At 39.0% G+C, this 20431-nt stretch overlaps 1 protein-coding gene across 7 annotated transcripts in view; it reads right to left on the minus strand.

Moving 5' to 3' along the window:
* Positions 1-20431, minus strand: part of adgrb3 (adhesion G protein-coupled receptor B3) — a 133180-nt gene that overhangs the window by 14331 nt on the left and 98418 nt on the right. For all 7 annotated transcript variants that reach the window (XM_059359944.1, XM_059359940.1, XM_059359938.1 and 4 more), the window contains 3 exons: positions 10159-10285; positions 9037-9140; positions 8786-8888 (listed from right to left, as the gene is read on the minus strand). In XM_059359944.1, coding sequence (XP_059215927.1) covers positions 8786-8888; positions 9037-9140; positions 10159-10285 — 334 coding nt within the window. The remainder of the gene's footprint in view (positions 1-8785; positions 8889-9036; positions 9141-10158; positions 10286-20431) is intronic.

Genomic DNA, 20431 nt, shown 5'->3' on the forward strand with positions numbered 1-20431 from the left:
TACTAATCAGTGAACGCATACATGGAGTCACATGCAAAGTAAGTCTTCTTCAGTATAGATCTTAAAAGGTGACACTTAATTAACATGCTCTATTCTTATATAGCAAAACACAAAACTACAAGTGTTTATAATGTCCAATTAACTCTAAATTAAGTCTCTCCAAGTCAGAATATGTTTCCCTTTCTCAAGTGAGGTCTTGCTCATAAAATTCCCTCGCAGATTGGCGCTTATTAACCCACACAACTTTTCTAAAGTTGCTTAGATGCTTAGTAAACCAATCAGAACATGCAACTGCTGCAATTAACAGATCGTCTTCTTAAGTGATGGGTTACACCTTGAAAAATGAAGGTCTGTTGAGCTGCACAGGTTCTATTTGCATTCAGTGGTAGAAGAACAAAGTCAGCACAATTATCTCCTTAGTAATGGAGCACTTCAGAATTAGTTAGAAGCAAGACCTCACTTTACACCATATGACCTTATGGGGCCCATACTGAGCCAAGCATATTAAGGCTGTGATTTATGTACAGTGCCTTTCTTACTTACGATCCAAAAGCAGCAATTATTAAGGGAAAACTCTTAGATATGGCCTAGTAGTTGTTAAGTATGATGATAACAAGTGCCTTTTAATGCCTAAAAAGAGCCAAAATTATATTAATATGCAGGCTGATAATCAACTAGTTAATGGTGACTATGTGCACCTTAACATAAAGTGTCACCAGCTTCACATTTATGGAAATGCATACCACAAGAAAAGCATTTCAATTAAAAAAAATACAATAGCACACTGGAAACAAACGCAGAATCCACAGAAACAGATTCCTGTAAATCGATTATATCTCCATTTCTTTATTTCCTTTAACTATTCCTGCAGCACAAGCAGCATTTCCCTGTCTAGACCCTCCACTGAAGTACCATCCTGTGCAGTGAATGAAACAAAGCTTCAGTTTAAACAGCAGCAACAGAGGTGGCAATTGTAGTAAAGATCAGAGTCAGGCTAGCTGACATGGAAAGCCATGGCGTAGCATTCCTCTGCACTAACCCTCATTAGTATGCTGGGGATCCCACCTGGAGGCATGTGAGCCAAGGTCAACTGTTTTACACAGAGAGGAGGGGAACAAAACACAACACTGCTTAAATGATACAGAACGCACGCGTCGGAGGCAGCAGATTGCACTCAGGCTCGACAATGTAGCGGCACTTTTCAGCTTCATTAGCCTGTCCATCTTTGTTCCACGGGGAGGCATCTCCAAATGCGATTGTTTAGCAGAGGATTAGAAATAAAGAAGTATCCTTATGAATCTTGTCATAGCACACTGACATGTGTGAGTGAAAAGAGATTAATCTTTTTTTTTTCCCAGTTTAGATTGTTTGCAGTGTGGAGCGGTAGTAATCTGAGCGATGCTGCACAAAGAGGGAAAGATTGAAGTGTATCATCTAGTCCCAGGGCGTCCACACCATACTGTGAGATCTGCCATACACTTTACATCCCCACTGAGAAAACCACACTAAATCCATCCATCCCCTGTAGTGTTCATGGGGTTCACACGAGACAGTAATCCTGCTTTACCTCACGTACGAGAAGTGGGGATTTCTGTTTACCTGCAGCCACGAGGATACCAATTACAGACCTAAACACTTATCAAAGTCCATGTATTTAGCATTCACGTGTGTCATAATGCTGTTTCCAATGTTTCTGCTTCTTTAATGAACAGTAATTGGCAGGTTTGTGGTTTTGTTGGCCAACTTTAAACGTCCCATGTTGTAAAAAGCGAGATTTTTATGTCTTTTTTTTAATTATAAAGCAGGCCTAAGTGCTGTATAAATACTGTGACAGAAGCTGTCAGGACTTCTGTAAGGTTGTGATGTCACAACTATACTATATATAGGTTGAACTATATTCCTTCACAGTGCCCTGCTGCAATGGAGATGCAGAGAAAGATTCTGATCAGTTACAACTAATGGTTATTTTCAATTTATTGTCTTTAAATGTTTATTTTCAGTCCAAAACCCAGAGATATTCAATTAATGTTAGAAAACAGAGAAAAGCAAGAAAATCTCCATATTGAGATGGCTTTGTATGCTATTTTTGCATAAAAAAGTACTCATATTTTAATAGATTATTAAAATAGTTGGCAATATTTGACTCCATCTACTAATCGATTAGTCGACTAATCATTGTAGTTCTAGTTCAACATGAACTCATTTCACCAGCAGAATGGCAGATATCTACATTTTTCTAAGAATAATGATCCATTTTATACACTACAAACCCCATACGTAACAGAAATATAGTTATTTTAACAGCACTTTAGAGCTGCTAATGTTTCAGAGATGAAAATATCAAATCAAAGCACACGAAGCTCCCATGACACATCGCCACCTGCCCAGGTGGTAATTACAGGTGCGTACAGCTGCTTTTTCTAGAAATCTGTTATATAAATCTCGCTCTGAATCAGATACAGCTTTTTCTGTGCTATCTTACTACAGTATGTGCTGCCTGCTTCTGGAACATTCCTGCTTTTCCATGTGGATTAATGAATTCAGTGACCTGCATGTTAGCGTACCGCCATACTGTATGTGATTATTGTAAGATAAACATGACAAATGAGTTGAGAAAATCTTATATATGAGTAAAAACATTCATTTTACATGATTTTAAATGAAGGGGAAAGCCACATAAGGCAGCATACTGCCTGTTCATCCAAAACTAATTCTAGTGGTGCTGTTGCTCATGTGCTGTCCAAGGTGCTGAAAATAGAGTCTGCCTTGTTTCCTGGAAACAGGTCATATGCAACCGTTATGTTTCACGGTTCACGGGGGTGCCTATACCATCCAGCCTCATTAGTGCTCGAAAATAAATAAGAAGAAACTGTGCATTTGTAAACACAGAAAGGTACATTATGAGGACGTTACAACAGAGCCTGACTGGACGTAGGCTGTCATACAAAACAAGGTTGAAACCTAGAGTTCACACTGCCCTTTAGAAAGGCAAATGCCTGGAGATGTTGAGCACACTGTGTCAGTATCCATGGAAACAGAGGAAGTGAGGAAGGGACCACATTAAAACATTGCAGAGCTGATAGACATGAAGGTAAGAGCAGGGGCTGATGGGGTCTACTTCAAGCCAATAACGGCAGTTTAAGGTCAGGACGCTCGGCGCTCTAAATATTAAAGAACTCAAAGCCTAATTGCCATGAACTGTTACACACTTTGCTTCATAATGCAATGACAGGCCGGTGAAATGAAAAAAAAAGCAGCAGTGACATATTATTGAAGCGAAACATTAAAGGGGATTTCAGTTTTGGTTATAGTGAGGCAGAGAAAACCCTCTTTCATAATTGGATTAAACTAATGTTGACATGGTGATTAAATTATTTTCCTCAGAGCTCCAGGCATTTTTATTTGCCAATCACAATTTAGTATTTACATCATTTACAGATTCATTAATTGGCTGTCAAAGAATACACTAAACTTGCAATCCAGTTAACCTTTGATACACTATTACCGCAATGAGCACTTATAGAGATTTAAGAAAGACATTAAACTGCACTGTATCTACAGTATTGCTCTGCCGTAGATGATCTATGACAAAATGTTGCAGAAAAATCTGAACCAGACCTTACATTACTTTTATCTTCCCAACCGCTCTGAATTAGTGTGGGAGGAGGAGGCTGGTTGTTATTTTGACTGAAGCACCCTCCTTTTGAATCAAGCAACAAGTGCCCCAGTGCTTTACACAGTAAGTGCTCAGGTGGAGGACATTAAAAACTCCAAACAACAAAGTGGTGGTGGCAAAGTGTTGTTGAACCGCAGAAAAAACATTGAGCAAAATGCCTCGACTTTATCACTAGAGTCAGAAAATGGCTACTTCTACTTCCTGCTCTATTGATGCAGCAGAAGTGAGCTCATATGTATGACACTTCTGCCTACTTTATTTCAATATGTAACGCTCTTAAGACTGGAAAGAATGCATATGATTACTCTCTTGCATGTTGCAATGAGCATGTATGTTGATTTTCATTCATTCATTACCATTAACCACTTATACCTATCCCAGCTGACATTGGGCAGGGTGTACACCCTGGACAGGTCGTCAAACTATCGCAGGGCATATAGAGAAAGACAATAACACTCTCTTTCACACCTACAATTTAGAGTCACAGATTAAACCTAAGTGCATGTTTTTGGACTGTGGGAGGAAGCCGGAGTACCCAGTGAGAACCCACGCTGACGCGGGGAGAACATGCAAACTCCACACATTGTTGATTTTGCCCGTTTCAATCCAGCAATCATTAAGCTACATAGTTTAACCTTCGGTTGGAAGGCGGGATAAATTTAATCCCTCTTTGCTACACCTCACTATAAGGGAGGTCAAGCTTCATATGCTTAAAATATAGTGTTGCACACTTACTGCACGTGTTATATACAGTACAGTACATACAGCATGTCCTTGAGCATGTCTGTTTTATATATGACGATGATTTTATATATTGTATGAAACCCAATGTTCAGTATAATGGTATAACTGAAAACGTATGGAGAGGCTGAATTCCTGCCGAATATATTTCATTCCAAAAGGGAAATTTTCAAGCTCTTCATATTAATAAGGTTATTAATTTTTGACTGCTTTGATAAGCCATCTGTGCTGATACATGACATGCAGCGTTTAAACAAAAGGTGATAATTCTTTAATCTTGTGACGCATCAGGAGGTTTAGACACTCATAAATCAGATAATGTGTGCAAAGCTGTTTGTTTAAAGGAGAACAGTGTCAGCTCAGAAATGCTCCCGACCAGATTTTACAACATATTTTTTTTAAACCATTTTCCAAGGATGTTTTGCTGGATATCTTGACTTCCACCCACTTAATGTATAATACATTTCTACTCATTACAGCATGAACCTTCTACAGGAACTATAACTCCTACACCTTAACGCTACCACCTCGAACAAAACCAACACCATGTGCCTCTCTTTGTCTTCTTTCTATAAACCAAGTTGAACAACGACAGAGGACAAAGGCAAAGCACAGACAGGCAAAGGTGACTCACTGACTTCCTGCTCCCAGAGGACACCTCCACACCAAAGAGATGATTTCTATTAGACGATGAGCAAGTCTGAATCCACAAACAGTGGAGCCAATTATATGCACTTCTTACAAGAGATGGAGGAAAAACAAGTGAGGCAGTGTCAGGCAGCATGGCAATTAAACCCACACAGGGGCTATGTTTTCTCCTCTCGCTGGCCTACCACTCAAACATTGGGTTCTACAGTATGTCTGATCAAACAGATGAAATGCTGCTCAAATATTTTAACAACAGGAGGGACACATTCAAGACACAACAAAGGGACAATAGTGATAAATTCATTGCCCGGGAAGTTTTATCAACAGCATTGCGGAAATAGAAAAGACAAACGCAGCTTTCTGAACTTGACTGAACCAACAACAATGTACTTTGCTGCCGTTAATGATGGGCCTCGGAGATCTAGTTCGGTTTTGCAGTGTTGAAAAGTACAAATTTGAGTTCTTGAGGCTGTGGGATATGAAAAGGCAACATTGGTTCAGCTGTTTGAGAACTTCATTTAAGCGGAGAATAGAGCAAAACACCGTTAAACTTCCCCTAGTTGATTTTTCAATTTGTTTTTCTGAAATTGTATGTTTAAATGTGAAAATTAGGCATTATGTATTGCTAACTTTTGGTGAATTTAAGAGAAATCTGCAGATGTAAATAGGCAAGTTTAGCAAAATTAGCATCTAAATGATTGTCTTTTGGATGTTTTCTTTCCACTAGTCTGAAAGAGGACATGGCATGGAAGCAAAAAATCATAATTGACCAGTGCATAAAAACAACCCAAAATTAAATCTATTTATCATTTTTATATTTAAAATAATATATTCTTATGCTCTTTAAGCTTTCTGCACATGTACTTTAGAGAAAAAAAATGAAATTTGACTTTTAAATGTCATGTTCTCTCCTGATAATAAAACAACTTTATTGGTCATGTCTAAATATACAGAGTCAACCTTTAATCTAGCTATATTTTAGCATTTAAAGCTGCAGAATTTAATAATAAAGCCTGCATTTATTGATTTTTTTTCCCCACTCGGGCCCAGCACAACGCACTTTAAACACTTGCATATTCAAAAGCTGATATGGGTGTGCAAATGTGTGTGCAAATTGCACATTCAAAAGATATTAGACTTTATTTGGAGTCATGTCTGTGTCCACCAAGTCCAACATGCACTTTCTTTTCAGCTTTTCACTCTACTTTTGGCCTCCACCAGCTCCTGAGGGAAATATCTGGCTAAATGCTCCACAGTGTTCACCAGGTAGTCGCTCTCTGTCTGTTATTTACTGCTGCACAGGTAGCAGGTATAGCAGAGCATTTCACTGCTGCTGGTTGATGGGAGCCATGAGAGTGAACCAGAGAGCTGAAAGATGTTAGAACACTCAATAGAGCTGAGGGGAACTGTTGAGTCGGGTGATCATTTTCTCTGGGCTCATCACTAAGAGCAACCCTTTCACATTACACTGAATCATTTAGTCACTTGCTTAAAACGAAAAATATGGATTTATGCAGCTTTCATGTTCAGTGTTAATTACAATATTGGCGAGTTACAAATAAATCAGTCAGTGTTGCTTTAGTTTGGCAGCCTGTGAGTCAGTCAGGGTAGATTGTCGAGTCACTCTGCGAGACGCTGAAATGACATCTTCAGTATGTCAGTGGATTTTTTGAAAACCACCTAATCTCACTGCAGATTTCAGAGACAGATATCCTATTAGCAGCATGCCGAGTGAGTATTCCATGTTAAGTGGTGGTCCTCGTAATCAAGACAGGAGATGACTGGAGCGCTGATTAAATCTGACAAGGCTTCAAATCAGCTCAGCTTTAAAAATGCCCTAAAGCTTTGTACATTCATAGTCTTGGGTGCTACTGTACTGTGTTCTAGATATGGAAGGGCCAGCAAGGAAACAGATGAACTTAGAAGGTTTGGATGCTGTTTCTTTCCTATTTTATGAAATTAAAATGGTCTGCATGTGTAATATATAATATGAGCCAATCCAGTTTTACTGAATAGTTTAATCATTAACCATTTCATCTATAGCATCACTAGATATTGTGGGTTTACCGAACATTTTCTCTCTCTTTTGGCTCAGTCATTCATTATTCATAATTCAATTTTCATCGAACACAGGAAAATTAATAAGAGGAAGCATTTTGATTTATGAGTAGGGTCCAACATGAGCCCCAACTGCTGGTAGGCCCATCTGCTCCCAGAATAAGACACACCTATAAGCAGGGCGGAAGAAGCCACACAGCACCAGCAAATGCATTTCTAATGACGACATACATACATTTTTTTGCACGCATTTAAAAGATTGTTGGCTGTTTTACATCTACTCACGATCTCTACTAAAATATATGACTTCTGCTATTTAAGGACATCCAAATGCAAAAACAAAGGCTTGTTAATGAGCCGAAAAACTAAAGAGAATGGATTAACGAGGATAACACTGGGGCATAATGAGATGAGGGAATAAAACTGTGTTCCTTGCAAAAGGTAAAGGTATACTGGGGATATTGTTACACAATAAAATGGACAATGTGTCATTCTGTAGTGCTGCCAAATGACTGAGAAGGGCATCTGTGTGGGCAGCTTGTAAATCCCAACTACTGTTTGCCAAACAATCTTTTACATTAGCCACTTGTGTACTGGCCAGTTATGAAGACAGTGAGAGGAAGTGATACATATTTATTGGAAGAAGTCCTTCTTTAACTATAGCACTTGTCCTTTTGAATCCTGCTGACTCGACGTGAAGTTCAGCTCTCATTGACATCTGAACAAAAAAACTGTTTCATATGACTCATTTCAGTAATGAACGCTGCACAAATCAAGAGCTGCTTTCATCCTCCAACCCAACTTTAAACTGCGCCTTATCATCACCATCACGTTTGAACCACAGCAATAAAACTAGCATCAGTATTTAATCTCAAAGTGATCCGACTGTCCTCTTTTGTTCATTTTTTTTGTTTTCTTTATGGCACCGCGCTTTTAATTGCAATTAAAGATCATCACTGTCGCGGCGCCAGCAGATTGGGGTTGTCTCAAGTTTACCAGAGGACAATGTAACACCAGTGGTCCCCAGCCAACACAAAGTGGATCTACATCTTATAGAGGCATTAGAAACACTTAATTTTCCATTTGGATGAAATATGAGAAGCTCGTCTGTACGAGATCCAAAAGAAGATGAGTAGTTTGCTTGAAAGAGGCAATAATGTAACTGTTATATTGTTGTTTTTGTACTTTCAATGACAAAGCCAACATCTAGTATACAAAGGGCTTCATCTTGGAGATTAGACGTCAGGTAAATGAGGAGTGAGGCTAAATCAAATCTCAGGCTTTTCAAAATAAGAGTAGAGTTGATTAAAATGTTTCCAATTGACTGGAAACAGGTGAATGTGATGGAGCTCCTAGTGTTGTTTATCTCTTAAAAGCATTGAGAGGAACATTGATATTGTCAAAGATACACTCTACAGTACAGCTGTCCAAACAAATTTTTATATAGCTCAATACAAATCCAAAGATCTCTAAGAATATGTTCACAGTTGCCAATACTGAAAAAAAAGAGCTCTATTCAACCGAGACAAGGCCACATTGAAGTGTCACTCGGATGTTTCCGCTGCATCATTATCCTGGCTTAAATGCTTTCAAGTTTAAAACAACCACTAGACCTCCATGCTTTGTAAACTGTGCTGAATAAATCTCTTAAATGACACTTACCACATTGTGTGTCTGCGTTTGTCCAACGAGGATCAATATGTTGGAGCAGATTATAGATAAGCAGAAGTTGAGCAGGATGATGGATCTTTCAGAGCGGATATATCTGAAGAAAAAAAGAAAGATAAAAGCAACAGAATTAGAGTAAGCCTCAAAAGAGACAAATACGTCTGTGCATTTATATAACGTCATAACAACTGGAATTATTTATCATCCTGTGGTTGCAGCTTGTGCTCCCAAAGTGTTGCAATTACCTCCATAGCACAGCATAGATCACTGCCAACGTGATCAAGGAGAGGCAAGACAGACCACAGCCAACTATCAATGTCACAGATGGGACCCCTGAGTACTCCATGGTCTGTGGAGGAGACAGAGCAAGACGAACCAGTCAGTGGGAGGTTGGATGTGGTTCACGCAGGACAGTAAATCTTTATTGTTGCCCAGAGAGGGAACCAATCAAAACAACCACCACCAATCTGAACAGTCCACGGTGGCTTCCTTAATATACTGTGAGGTTTGGAGTGCATGCGTGGGCTCGAAGGCTGTTTAGATGCTAGTCTTTCCACCTATCTCTGCTGGACATTATGTTACAAAACAATGAATGCTGAAGCAGAAGCTAGGCATCAAAAATGCAGTTTGATTTGTTTTTCCAGTCACATTTGAGATCATATGAGGTGGCCAATCACAGGCCTGCAATTTGAAGCACACACTGTATGTGGGTTCTATGCATTACATTACCACAATGCTGCACTTTTATGGCTAAATTAATGTTCGTCATACTGCTGTTGAGTGCTTCAGGCCTGATAGAGAAGATCTTTGTGTTATCACAATTGCTACTGTGTCCTAATGCAGAGGCCACAGTGTAAGTACTCTATGTTCTCAATGTTAATTACTTTATCATCTGAACAAATCACAGGCTTCTGATTCCTTTACAGTAGCAGCACATGAGCGTGAAACGTGTCTTAAAAACCTCACCTACACAATGTGTCAGGGTTTCTGATGTCAGCACAGGGAAAACAACAGAGGAATGTCAAATCTGACAACTTTTACCCCCCACATCTCCCTCCCTCTCTGACCAAATATGAATTTGACTGATGAGAAGAATAGACACACATGCATCAGCATGCACACACCCTCCCGCGTGCACGCGCGCACAGAGTTATCTAAATCTATGTGCAAACTACAAACCCCCCCCCCCCCCCCCCCTCACAATCTCCCTCTACCGCTGAATTACTATTTAACGGGATTAGCACACCAAATATTCAATTTCCATTCGCACCAGCACACACACACACACACACACACACACACACACAAGCAGCCTTTACATTGGCCTATAAAACCCACACTGAATAACAAATCAATAGCCTACTTACTATTTCTCTTGGTTGCCGAGCCAAAATGGCGAAGGTAGATACACGATCACATAAGCATTTTGTATGGGATGCATCTGTAAGCACCGTTTTACATCCTTTTGTGGACCAGGCTCCCCAAGAATCGTTCCTGCAAGAAGAAGGCAGAGGCAATTAGAGGTTTTTAATTCCAGCGGTGGCACGACTTCACAGCACTTATCGACATCGCTTCGGCGTTCTTATTTAATTATTTATTTCAATCGAGAGCTATAGAGCCGTATAGACTGTTACCAAAAAAAAAGCGAACAGACACATCGACACGGCTCTTGTGTGGCTACGAGCAGCATTTCAGCTGGAGCAGATAGAGAGGCAGAGACACGGAGGAGGGGGAGGACGCACGGAGCTGTCCAAGCAGACCGGTGCTGATTGATTCGCTATACGCAGATAAATAAGAAGTGATATGAAAACACCATTCCCCCTCTTCATAACGCTTAGAGATAAGAGCGGTCATATTTACCTGTATGTCTGTCTGCGTGATTCTCTATTCCTCTTCCCAAACGACTGTATTCCTCTTTCCCCCTCTCAATGCCCCCGTTATCCTGCCTTTTCCCCTTTTCGCTTGATTTTTACCCCCCTCAACTGTTTTAATTAGCAGCTTTTGAATGCTTCCTTAGGGGGATTTTCACCCTGGAAACGGTGGACAGCATCAGATTGATACTCTGTTCCTCTCTGCTGGCGTGAGAGGGGGGAGGTTGATACAATGGAAAAAGAAACGCACGCTGTCGCAGGATCTGTTTATTCGGCTGCAGGTCTGATGACATGACGGGATTAAATGGTGGTTTTGGATGATTCCTGAAAATCATTTTTACACGAAAGTTGTCGCTCCTCGGTGGCGAAGCGCTTTACAAAAAAACACTGCAGAACTAATACCACCCCGCGGAAGCAGCGCGAATGGTTGCAGCCAGTCCCCACTTTACACCGCTAGTAGGTGAAATGAAAGGAGCGCTTCTCTTCCATTTGTCATTCGCCCCCACTCATTTTCCATCTTCAGACAAAAAAAAAATCACCCTCATTGATTAAATGTGTAACGTAGCCCCTAAAACACAACATGACAGTGCTCGGATCAGTTTTTGCCGCAGCACATAACCTCATATTAAGATTCGTGTCACAAACAAGCAAACACCTGTTGTCCCGCAAGACACCTTGCTGTTTTCTCACTCTACAGCACCCTGCTCATGATTCATATGATATCAGAAGATTCATAGGACAACACAGAGCATGCTAGGGTTTGATTTGTGTGCCAAGCAGTCTCTGCTGTGTGAAGCAATCCTGCTTTGTCATTTGATCAATATGGCTGCAATATTTATTATTCCTGGAAAGGACTGTGGAGCTCTTTTGCAAATTTCCAAACAGTGCTCTGAGCTGTCTGTACACAGTAATGCAACAATAAAAAATCCTCACCTAACCCCCCCCCCCCCCCCCCCCCTTCATCTCTTCTCGTCTTCACAACTGTGCAAACAACTGATGCATGTTTACCCCCAGACTGCACACAGAAAGCCAGTCAACAGCTTTTTCTCAGTAGTTCAGCATGTAGCCACTTCAAATCATTTTGACATGACATGACAAGTAACATAGCAGGTAGTTATGAATGATCTAAAAGCATCAGAAAGGTGATATATTCTCTGCAGGCTGGGAAAGAAGTATCTCGCTGCAGCTAGAATCACGACTTAAAGGTCCAAAGTGAACTCAACATTTTGCTGTTTTAAAATTCCAAGGATTTGTTTTATGGCTTCACAAAGGATGGTTCAACCACCGTCTGCAGTTACGATCCTGAGTAAGTCCTCATAAGTAACTCTACTGAGCTGCATTGAACAACATAAATAAAACAGTGATTCTAAGAACCTCTGCTAATGACTTGGATGGCATAGTAACATTAGAAATGTTCTAAGGAACTCTGTGCTTGAAGTTTTCTTTAACCTTGAAGCCAAATGAGAACAATATGCACTATAAAGTGCAAACAACATGGCTAGCAGCAACCTGTTAGGCTAAAATGTAAGCACTTGTGGGTACAATAAAGTTTAGGTGCATGATTTGAGAATGGAGAAAAGACAGTAAGCATGACGCATCCAAGTCTTTTAAAGGGGTAAAGGACTTGTTGAACCTCATTTTGTAACCAACCCCTGCCCCAGGAAAAAATAAATTAGAAAATGTTGCTTGTTGCAGCTTTTCATCAGTAGAGGTGTCTGACTATCTATCAGCTTCCAGTCATAAAACGAAATATAATGCTGGATCCTGCTGGAACTTGACTGATTTATTGGCCAGTCACACCCATATTGGTATATACCAAAATTGGCATATACTGTATGTTTTCGGATACGTGCCTCTATAAAAACTTTTTTTTTTTACAAACATAAAATACAGAAAACAGTGCTTGGGGCTTGTGTCATAGCAATTTATTTTATTTTTACTTATTATCCATTAAATGGTCAGAATTTGACTCATACTAAGCATATACTCATGTTGATTTAGCTATTTAGTTTTTTTTAAATTAATTTGTTAAAAAATGGTCAGCAAATTATACAGTACTTTTTATCTATTTATTGTATTTTTTATTTATTTAAATTGTCAGCAAATTAGTGACACTTGACATACAGTTCTATTTAGCTATTTAATTTGTTTTTTATTTATTATTTATTTCAATGCTCAGCAATTGATGATACTGAACATGCAGTGCTGATGTATATTTATCTATTTATTTTTATTTTATTTATGCTATATCTTCTCAGTTTTCATTTATAAAATTGGTTGACAATGTAAAACATTGTATGTATAATGTACAATAATGTCTAATAATGTTAAATATTTGTTAATAACGTTATTTCTTCGACAAAGCAGTCTTCTGAGTACCTTTGCAGAATCATATGGGTGCAAAGTCAGGGCAAAGTTCACATATAAAAGGTATTTTTTAATTCCAGTTCAAGAATTCACTATATCAGCTGCCTTATCAGAAATCTGTAAATTTGCATCAGTCTTGCTCTACTTCCTGCCAGCCTGAACAAGTCCTTTAGACTTTGCATGAGCCAAATGAGAAGTTGCAGAGCAATTCATTCTCCAATCTGTAACCATTTTGGAGGTTGTTTGCGTAAGTAGTCACACAAAGTTAACATTATCATTCGGTTTTGGGCTTAAAAATAGTGAACACATCTTTTAATAGTAGTGCAGGCTTGTCATTGTTTGAGGTAATTCCTGTAGGACACAGATACAGGCCGTGATGAAGTCGCTGGGTGACCAACAGGCATCACACTCTTTGCACAGCTGCACCCTTGAGATCACCCTGAGCTGCTGTTGCACTCTCAAAACACAATTGTCACATTCAGAAGCAAATCCACTCTCCATGAGATTGATAGCATGTGTGAAGCTTCTACTTCTCGATAACTTTGAGATGAATCAACCATTCCCCCGGTGAAGCCTCAATCCTCGACATGATCTGTTCCTAACTTTTGACTTGCTAGATGTTTGCTTCTCTTTTGTGCCAGTGAGAGAAGCTGACAGGAGAACATCCCAGACTGGGGATTTATGTATGCCACGTTTGATGTGTTGCCTGACCTTATCTGAGGCTTGGTGGCCCCAGAATATAAAATATCCCCTGGTGTCAATGCTGATGTTAACCACAGAGTGACTGATGAGATGACATTCGTCACACACCCCTGGTTGACCACTTTCTATCTGTGCAGTGATGTATTGACAACTTTGTATTAAAACTTCCAGGAGTGAAATTTGTGACAGATTTTGAACGTGCCCCAATTTTAAAAATATTGAGGTGTCAAGATGCAAGAGACGTGACAGGAGAGTGACTTAAAAAGTAGACAAAGTTTGAGACACATTCAGTATTCAAACCCTCGTGTCTTGCTGAAACAGAGAGATAGACAGTTGCTGAAAACTCCAATTAGGTTTGTCTTCCTTGCTGAACTTTGACAGATCGTGTTCCTCCAGCCATGAAGATCTTATTACTAAACCCATAACTTATCCACACGTCCAAGCAGTGCACTTAAGAGTCAAACAGTGAAGCTATGTAACCTCATGATTGTCCACCTAAACAAGCTGTGCAGCCGTATATAGACTATATGATCAGACAGGGCTGCAGTTTTTTTGTATGTCTTATACATCAGTTAATTTACCATATGACACAGCTTTGCTCAACATGTAGTATTTCTTCAGGAATGGGGGTTACCATGCAAAAAGCTCTTTAAATTCATCGCATGCCCACATCAGATTAGCCAGGCACTGGGCTGAGGGCTTTAAGAGTGCCTTAGGCGATGCACTTTAGGCAATTTTATAAAGTCTTGAAAGACTGACACACAATGACAGGGAGAAGAGGGTGGGAGCAACGCTGGGAAATTATTCCATCCATCTTAGATCTCTCGATGACGGGCAATTCATATCAGCCTGTGGGCCACACTGTGTGCTAACTGAATGAAGAGAAAAAGAAAAATGAGTGCATATTTTTATATAGCAAAAAAAAAAATCTAATTAATCCTGAGTGGAACCCCTTAAAAGGAGCTAGACAAGCAAAAGAGCCTGCAGTTTGGATTGTTAGTGAGGCCATGAATGGCTTCACAGGTGCACACAAAGCTAACAGGTCCATTATGTCTATTATCACTGCAGTTAATTGGATTCAGTGCACCCATAACTGTGTCTGCCTAGATCAGTATGTCAGATACGGTATTTAACCAAACATGATTGGTGAATTAGTGTTTTAAATGTGTCTTTCTGCATTTAAAGGTGGTTTACGTGACATTCAGAACAAAGTCTGAGCCAGATTGCCCAAATGTCTCTCACCAGGGTTTGATTGACATCCAATGAGACTGGTTAAAGTTAGAATGAGACAATAACAGTGGGTCATGCTTTCATCATGCGAGGACTCAGGGCAGGATATACCTCCAGAACAGGACTGCTGCACATGGCTCTCACATGATGTCACAAGCAAACATGGAGGTGGCTGAGCTGAAATGGCAACAGCAAACTAACAGTGTTAATGTAAATGGTAAATGGACTGTACTTGTATGTCGCTTTTCTAGTCTAAGCGACCACTAAAAGCGCTTTAAAGGTGCCCTACACGGCGCCATCTGCTATTACAGGAATATTAGAGGTACTACGTGCCATGTTCAGGGATCAAACCACTAACCTTCCTAGCATCTGAGCTACAGATGTGGTGAAATTGTACCACCACTGTGGATCAGGCGGCGTTATCAGTGGTGCTTGTGGGTAGGGTTAGGGTTGTTATCAGGGGTAACCGCCGTATGACCACTGCTCTACCTCGCAGTGCAGAGCAGTGATGATTAGCCAGTGGCACATGAATTTGGAGAGGACCACCAGATTCAAAGGCACAGATGGACATGGGCTCAAATGCACGCACAGCCAGACCCGGCAATAATAGAGGGAGTGTGACTTCATTCTCTGGTCAGGATGCCATTTTTCCACTATATCTTTAAAAAAACAAATGGTCTTTTACTGCTTTATTAATGTTCTTAATTACATTACATGATTCAAATGCATTAATGTCCTTTACAGCACCTTTAAAGTTAAAAATGGTGACAACATGTGAATCCTACTCTCCCATGTATAAATGAACCTCACTAGGTTTACCAGTAAGGCAAACACAATAAAACTGCTGCACTTGTACTACATGTGATTTAGCCACATCCTGTGTTCTCCAACACACAAACACAGCAAAACCACCTCCTGCTGTCAACTAATGTATGGTTTGTGTCCTCATCAGTCCATCACAAGTCCTTGTTGGAGCGAAGGTTAGAATTACTGTAAACATCGCCCACATTGTTACTTCTGCCTCCCAACGTCTTTCAACAGTGTACAGAGATCAGTGCAAAGTGGACAAGCACAGGTCCCCAAGCAAAAGCAAAAGTGGGTTAATTTCATTACAAACGAATCGACCAGAAACAACAATGCTCTCGCTATTATCATCTCCCCATCTGCAGCGTTGACACTTTCCATTCCAAACCGACCTAAAAACAACCGAAGTCTTCCTACTGGGACTAAAGCTGATGAAGCGCGAGTCTGTGGAGCAAATGTGTCTATTTGAGGGTCTATGATGTGAAAACCTTTGACAACTGCTGATCTCAGATATGGAAATGTCAAAGAAGTCAAAGAATAAGACGGCAAAGACGGAAACCATTAGAAGGCGCTTTCAACAGAATTGGAAAGCTAAAACCGAATACAGCTTTAACTGACAGATAAAGCTGGAGACGTGGGTTTTGAGCTCTAAATATACATCACCAGCTGCAGGTGCATTTACTGTTTACACAACTTGTTGAATTTCTTAAGTAGCTTTAAACTTAAGTAGACCAAACCTGTTGATGGTGGATTTTTATTTTGGTCCTACAGTCTGTGAGACGCTATAGAGGGGGTGGAGGACAGGGTATGTTCAGGGGGAGATACAAGGTCAACAGTAAATGTCACATGGAAGTGATGTACATCATCTGAAAGCTGGGAACTTGAAAATTAAATTGAGATACAGCTCAAGGTTTTTTCTAATCTGTATGCACGTAGTAATGAAATACTACTACTACTACTACTACTACTACTAATAATAATAATAATAATAATAATTAATACAAAAAAAAATATGATGGCCACTTCCATAATCAATTATGTCTCATAGGTTGTTGCAGTATTTTTGGGGTGATATTTGCTTGTTGACAGATTTGATGTTCAATTTGACAATTTTTGAGTCGCTTAAAATTGTCAAAAATCCATCCAAAATACAACCTAAAGACATCAATGCCTTCAAGAAAGCCATACACCTTCTGAATGCTCTTGGTCTCTAGTTTGTGGTTGTTAAGTTTCATGAGGCTGTGATTATCCTAGAGGTCACAGCAGCTCATTTTATACAGTGAGGTCATGTTTCAAACAATGGTCTCACTACAATAAAAAGCTACTATGGGGACTAACATCATCACACATTAATAAAGATGGGCTCATTAAATCCTTAAGAGTCTCAGCCTTCCAGTCATTTTCAATTCATGCAATTTCGTTGACTGTTTAGGGACCCCAGTATGCATAAATATTCCAACAAAATAGGCAAAAATAACATGTTTTTTGCCCCATACTACATGGGATTGACATAAAGTGTGCATGTGTGTAAAGGGGAGACTTGTAGTTACCAATAGAACCAATTTTCATTCAGTATCTTGAGGTCTGAAGTTAGAGAGCCGCTTTAATGTTATGTGAGATTTTACCTTGCTAAAATGCAGCCTAACTTTGGACTTATTTAGTCCCTGATAAGATATCCTGCCATGGTTGGTACCGATGGATTCCTCATGTCTTCTAGTTTCATATGATACCAGGATCTTAAGCTTTGAAACCTGCTACAGCCTCAAAAAGACAGTATAGTTATGAGGTTAGGCTTTGCCTCAGTTGGCAGGGTTTGGTGTGGCCTGATTGGCTTGAATCCAGGATCTCCAGATGTTTGTAGAACCTGAAGCTGCAGCAGCTGCTTTCCACACCTTAACACATAAATCATTAATATGCTTTGGTTCCACTGGAAGTATAATATTCATAGAAAATCAACTGCATGAACTGTAAAGTAATTTAAGATATAATTATTGATTTAATTTATCACTTCAAGCTGAATTTAAGCATTTTACTAATCTGCAGTTTAGGTAACTGTAATTTGTTGCAACAGGTTTGACAGTGATGTTTATTCTCTGGGAATTAGCATGCTTTCTATCATCATTAACAATAGTTTATTTTCACTGACCATTTGTTTAAGATGGAATTATACTCCTATAAAACACTGCAATTAAATTGACCAATAAACTGCTTAGTGCTGCTTTGTCTCATGTTAGTACTTGAACAAAGTGTCTTGTACATTTTTTATTATGTCCTTTGGGCTGTTATTATTTAGTATATGACCTTGTATGTTCTTCAGAGTAAATCATCTAAATTGACCCGAGTGGACTTCAAAATAATGAAATATTTGATCTTGTGCTCTGAGTCTCCGCACATTGTTTCCCCACTGCAGTTATGGCAAATGTATCACACATGTTTGGCCATAAAGATTACAATCTGTTTGGTTATACTGCACCGTAAAATGAAACATTTAATACTTTTCATAGCATTGTAATAATAATATATTTTATAACCTTTGGAGTGCATTAGAGAGAAAGCAAGAAGAGAAGAGATAAGGAGAAATAACATCTTAGAAGGTAAAAAAGGGGTGTAATAAATACTGCAGTCTGTTTTAAAGAGAGGTCAAGATGCTGTTAATCCTGATGTGGGAAGTTATTTCAGGATCTAAAAGGCTTTTAATGATGGAGGTTGTCCTCTTCAGTTTAAGGTTTGGACTCGATAAGACTGTGGTGGATAATCTGAGAGGGGGATGCAAAAAACATCTGCGATTAAGACGTCAGAAAGACACTCATATGGCTTTCCATGCACTCCTTGTGCTTTACAAGGATTCAGAGGGTTTTAAAAGCTTCTAATTGCAGGGGAATGCCAAAAGGCTCGAACTAGCTTATAATGTCATTTGTAATTTTCTTTTTCTACAAGTTTAGTGGCAGTTTGGAGCTAGGCAAGCGATTACAATGCTCAAAATGAGATTAATTAATCTTCCCGAACCATTTAAAGAAACATGAGTCACTAAGCTTAGGCTGCAAAGTTATCTGATTTAAACTCACGCTGGTGTCACAATGATACTAAATCACAGAGGAAGTGCACATTAGTGTAAGATTGTGTCATATTTCTTGGGTAGATTGGTAGATTTACACCTCCCAAATATTTATTTGTGAACACCACAGGGAAGCTGTCAGATCTAAAAATCACTGGGTTGCATTTCACATTCCTCCCTTGGCACAGTTGTGGGATATTGGCAATTTTAGCCTTGTTTGATCGCTGAAAATATTGACATTTCAAAGAGTAATAAAAGTGTATGCATGTGGCCTGTTTACGCTGGGTGCTTTGGAGCTACTGACTTGAAGAGTAAATGAAAAAAAGAAAAAAGATATTGGCTTTCTGGATGCTCGAGTGTTTTATCTTGAACATGGAGAGCTGCATGTTTATTCATATCCTCGTTTTATTCTTTATGTTCTTTACTACCTTGAGCTAATCACTACCAGGTGCAGTAGATTATCCTACAGTTCTCTGGGTTACAAAACTTGTCAAAACATGATGATCCCAGGAAGCACATGTCATAAAATGTGGTCCAGAGCTTCAGCTCATGTGACAGGTGAGTAATTTAGCAGATTTTACAGGCAAATAATTTAATGAAGATTGCTTGGGAACTCATTAACTTGTCTGGACTTATTTATGTTTCTGTATTTTAAATGATGCAGGAAAATATCTGCCGTATTGACCGTTTTCATCATCACAAAAATTATCTTAATATTGGTAATTACCAATGGGTAAAATACTCAGATAAAAGTACTAATAACACACTTAAAAATACTTAATTATAATAAAAAAGTCCTGCATTTAAGTATATATTAGATTCATATTACTGATGAGTAACATATAAGTATCGTTTCATTGTTGGAGCTGGAATTAAATACCTCAAAATTGTCAAGTACAGTATTTGAGTAAATGTACTTAGTCACTTTCCATTAATGACATTATTAATCAAAGTATCCAAATACTGAATACAGTATCTTATAGTCTCAACAAATGTGAATGTAATGTTTTAAATAATGAAAATATTCAGCACTGGCGAGAAAGAATCGGCTGATGTAACACCCATTCATTATAATTCTTTAACAAATTTATTCCATTGAGTGTTTATTAGAATTAGGCTGAGACTTACTTGACTTAGACAGACTTTATTGTCATTCAGTTATATGTACAAATATGCACATTGAATGAAATTCTGATGCAATTGGCTCACAGTGATTGTACTCTGGAATGTAAGATAAATAAAGTATAAATATATGAATAAATTAGCCAATCAGTGTTCCACATCACCTAAAGACTGCAGTAGTAAGGAGGAAGCATGAGGAACATTTTAATCTATTATTCATATTGTTAGGTACATCATTTGTCTTTAGAGAGATGCTATATTGCATGGAGATGCTTTTACTACAACCCTTATTCAAGAAACATTTGGTTGCTGTGTAAAACATTGATATAAACAGAACAAAGTTTCACATTGTGAGCATGAGATATCTGTTTAAGTGAATGCAGGTTGCAAGAGATTTGCATATCATTGTGTTGTGTTTTTTCACAGCATCCTAATTTTTTTGGTATCAAGGTTAAATACTTTGCTGATAGATTAATTGAAAACAAGCTT

Source organism: Centropristis striata, chromosome 20 (genome assembly GCF_030273125.1).
Source record: "Centropristis striata isolate RG_2023a ecotype Rhode Island chromosome 20, C.striata_1.0, whole genome shotgun sequence".
NCBI classification, from domain to species: Eukaryota; Metazoa; Chordata; class Actinopteri; order Perciformes; family Serranidae; genus Centropristis; species Centropristis striata.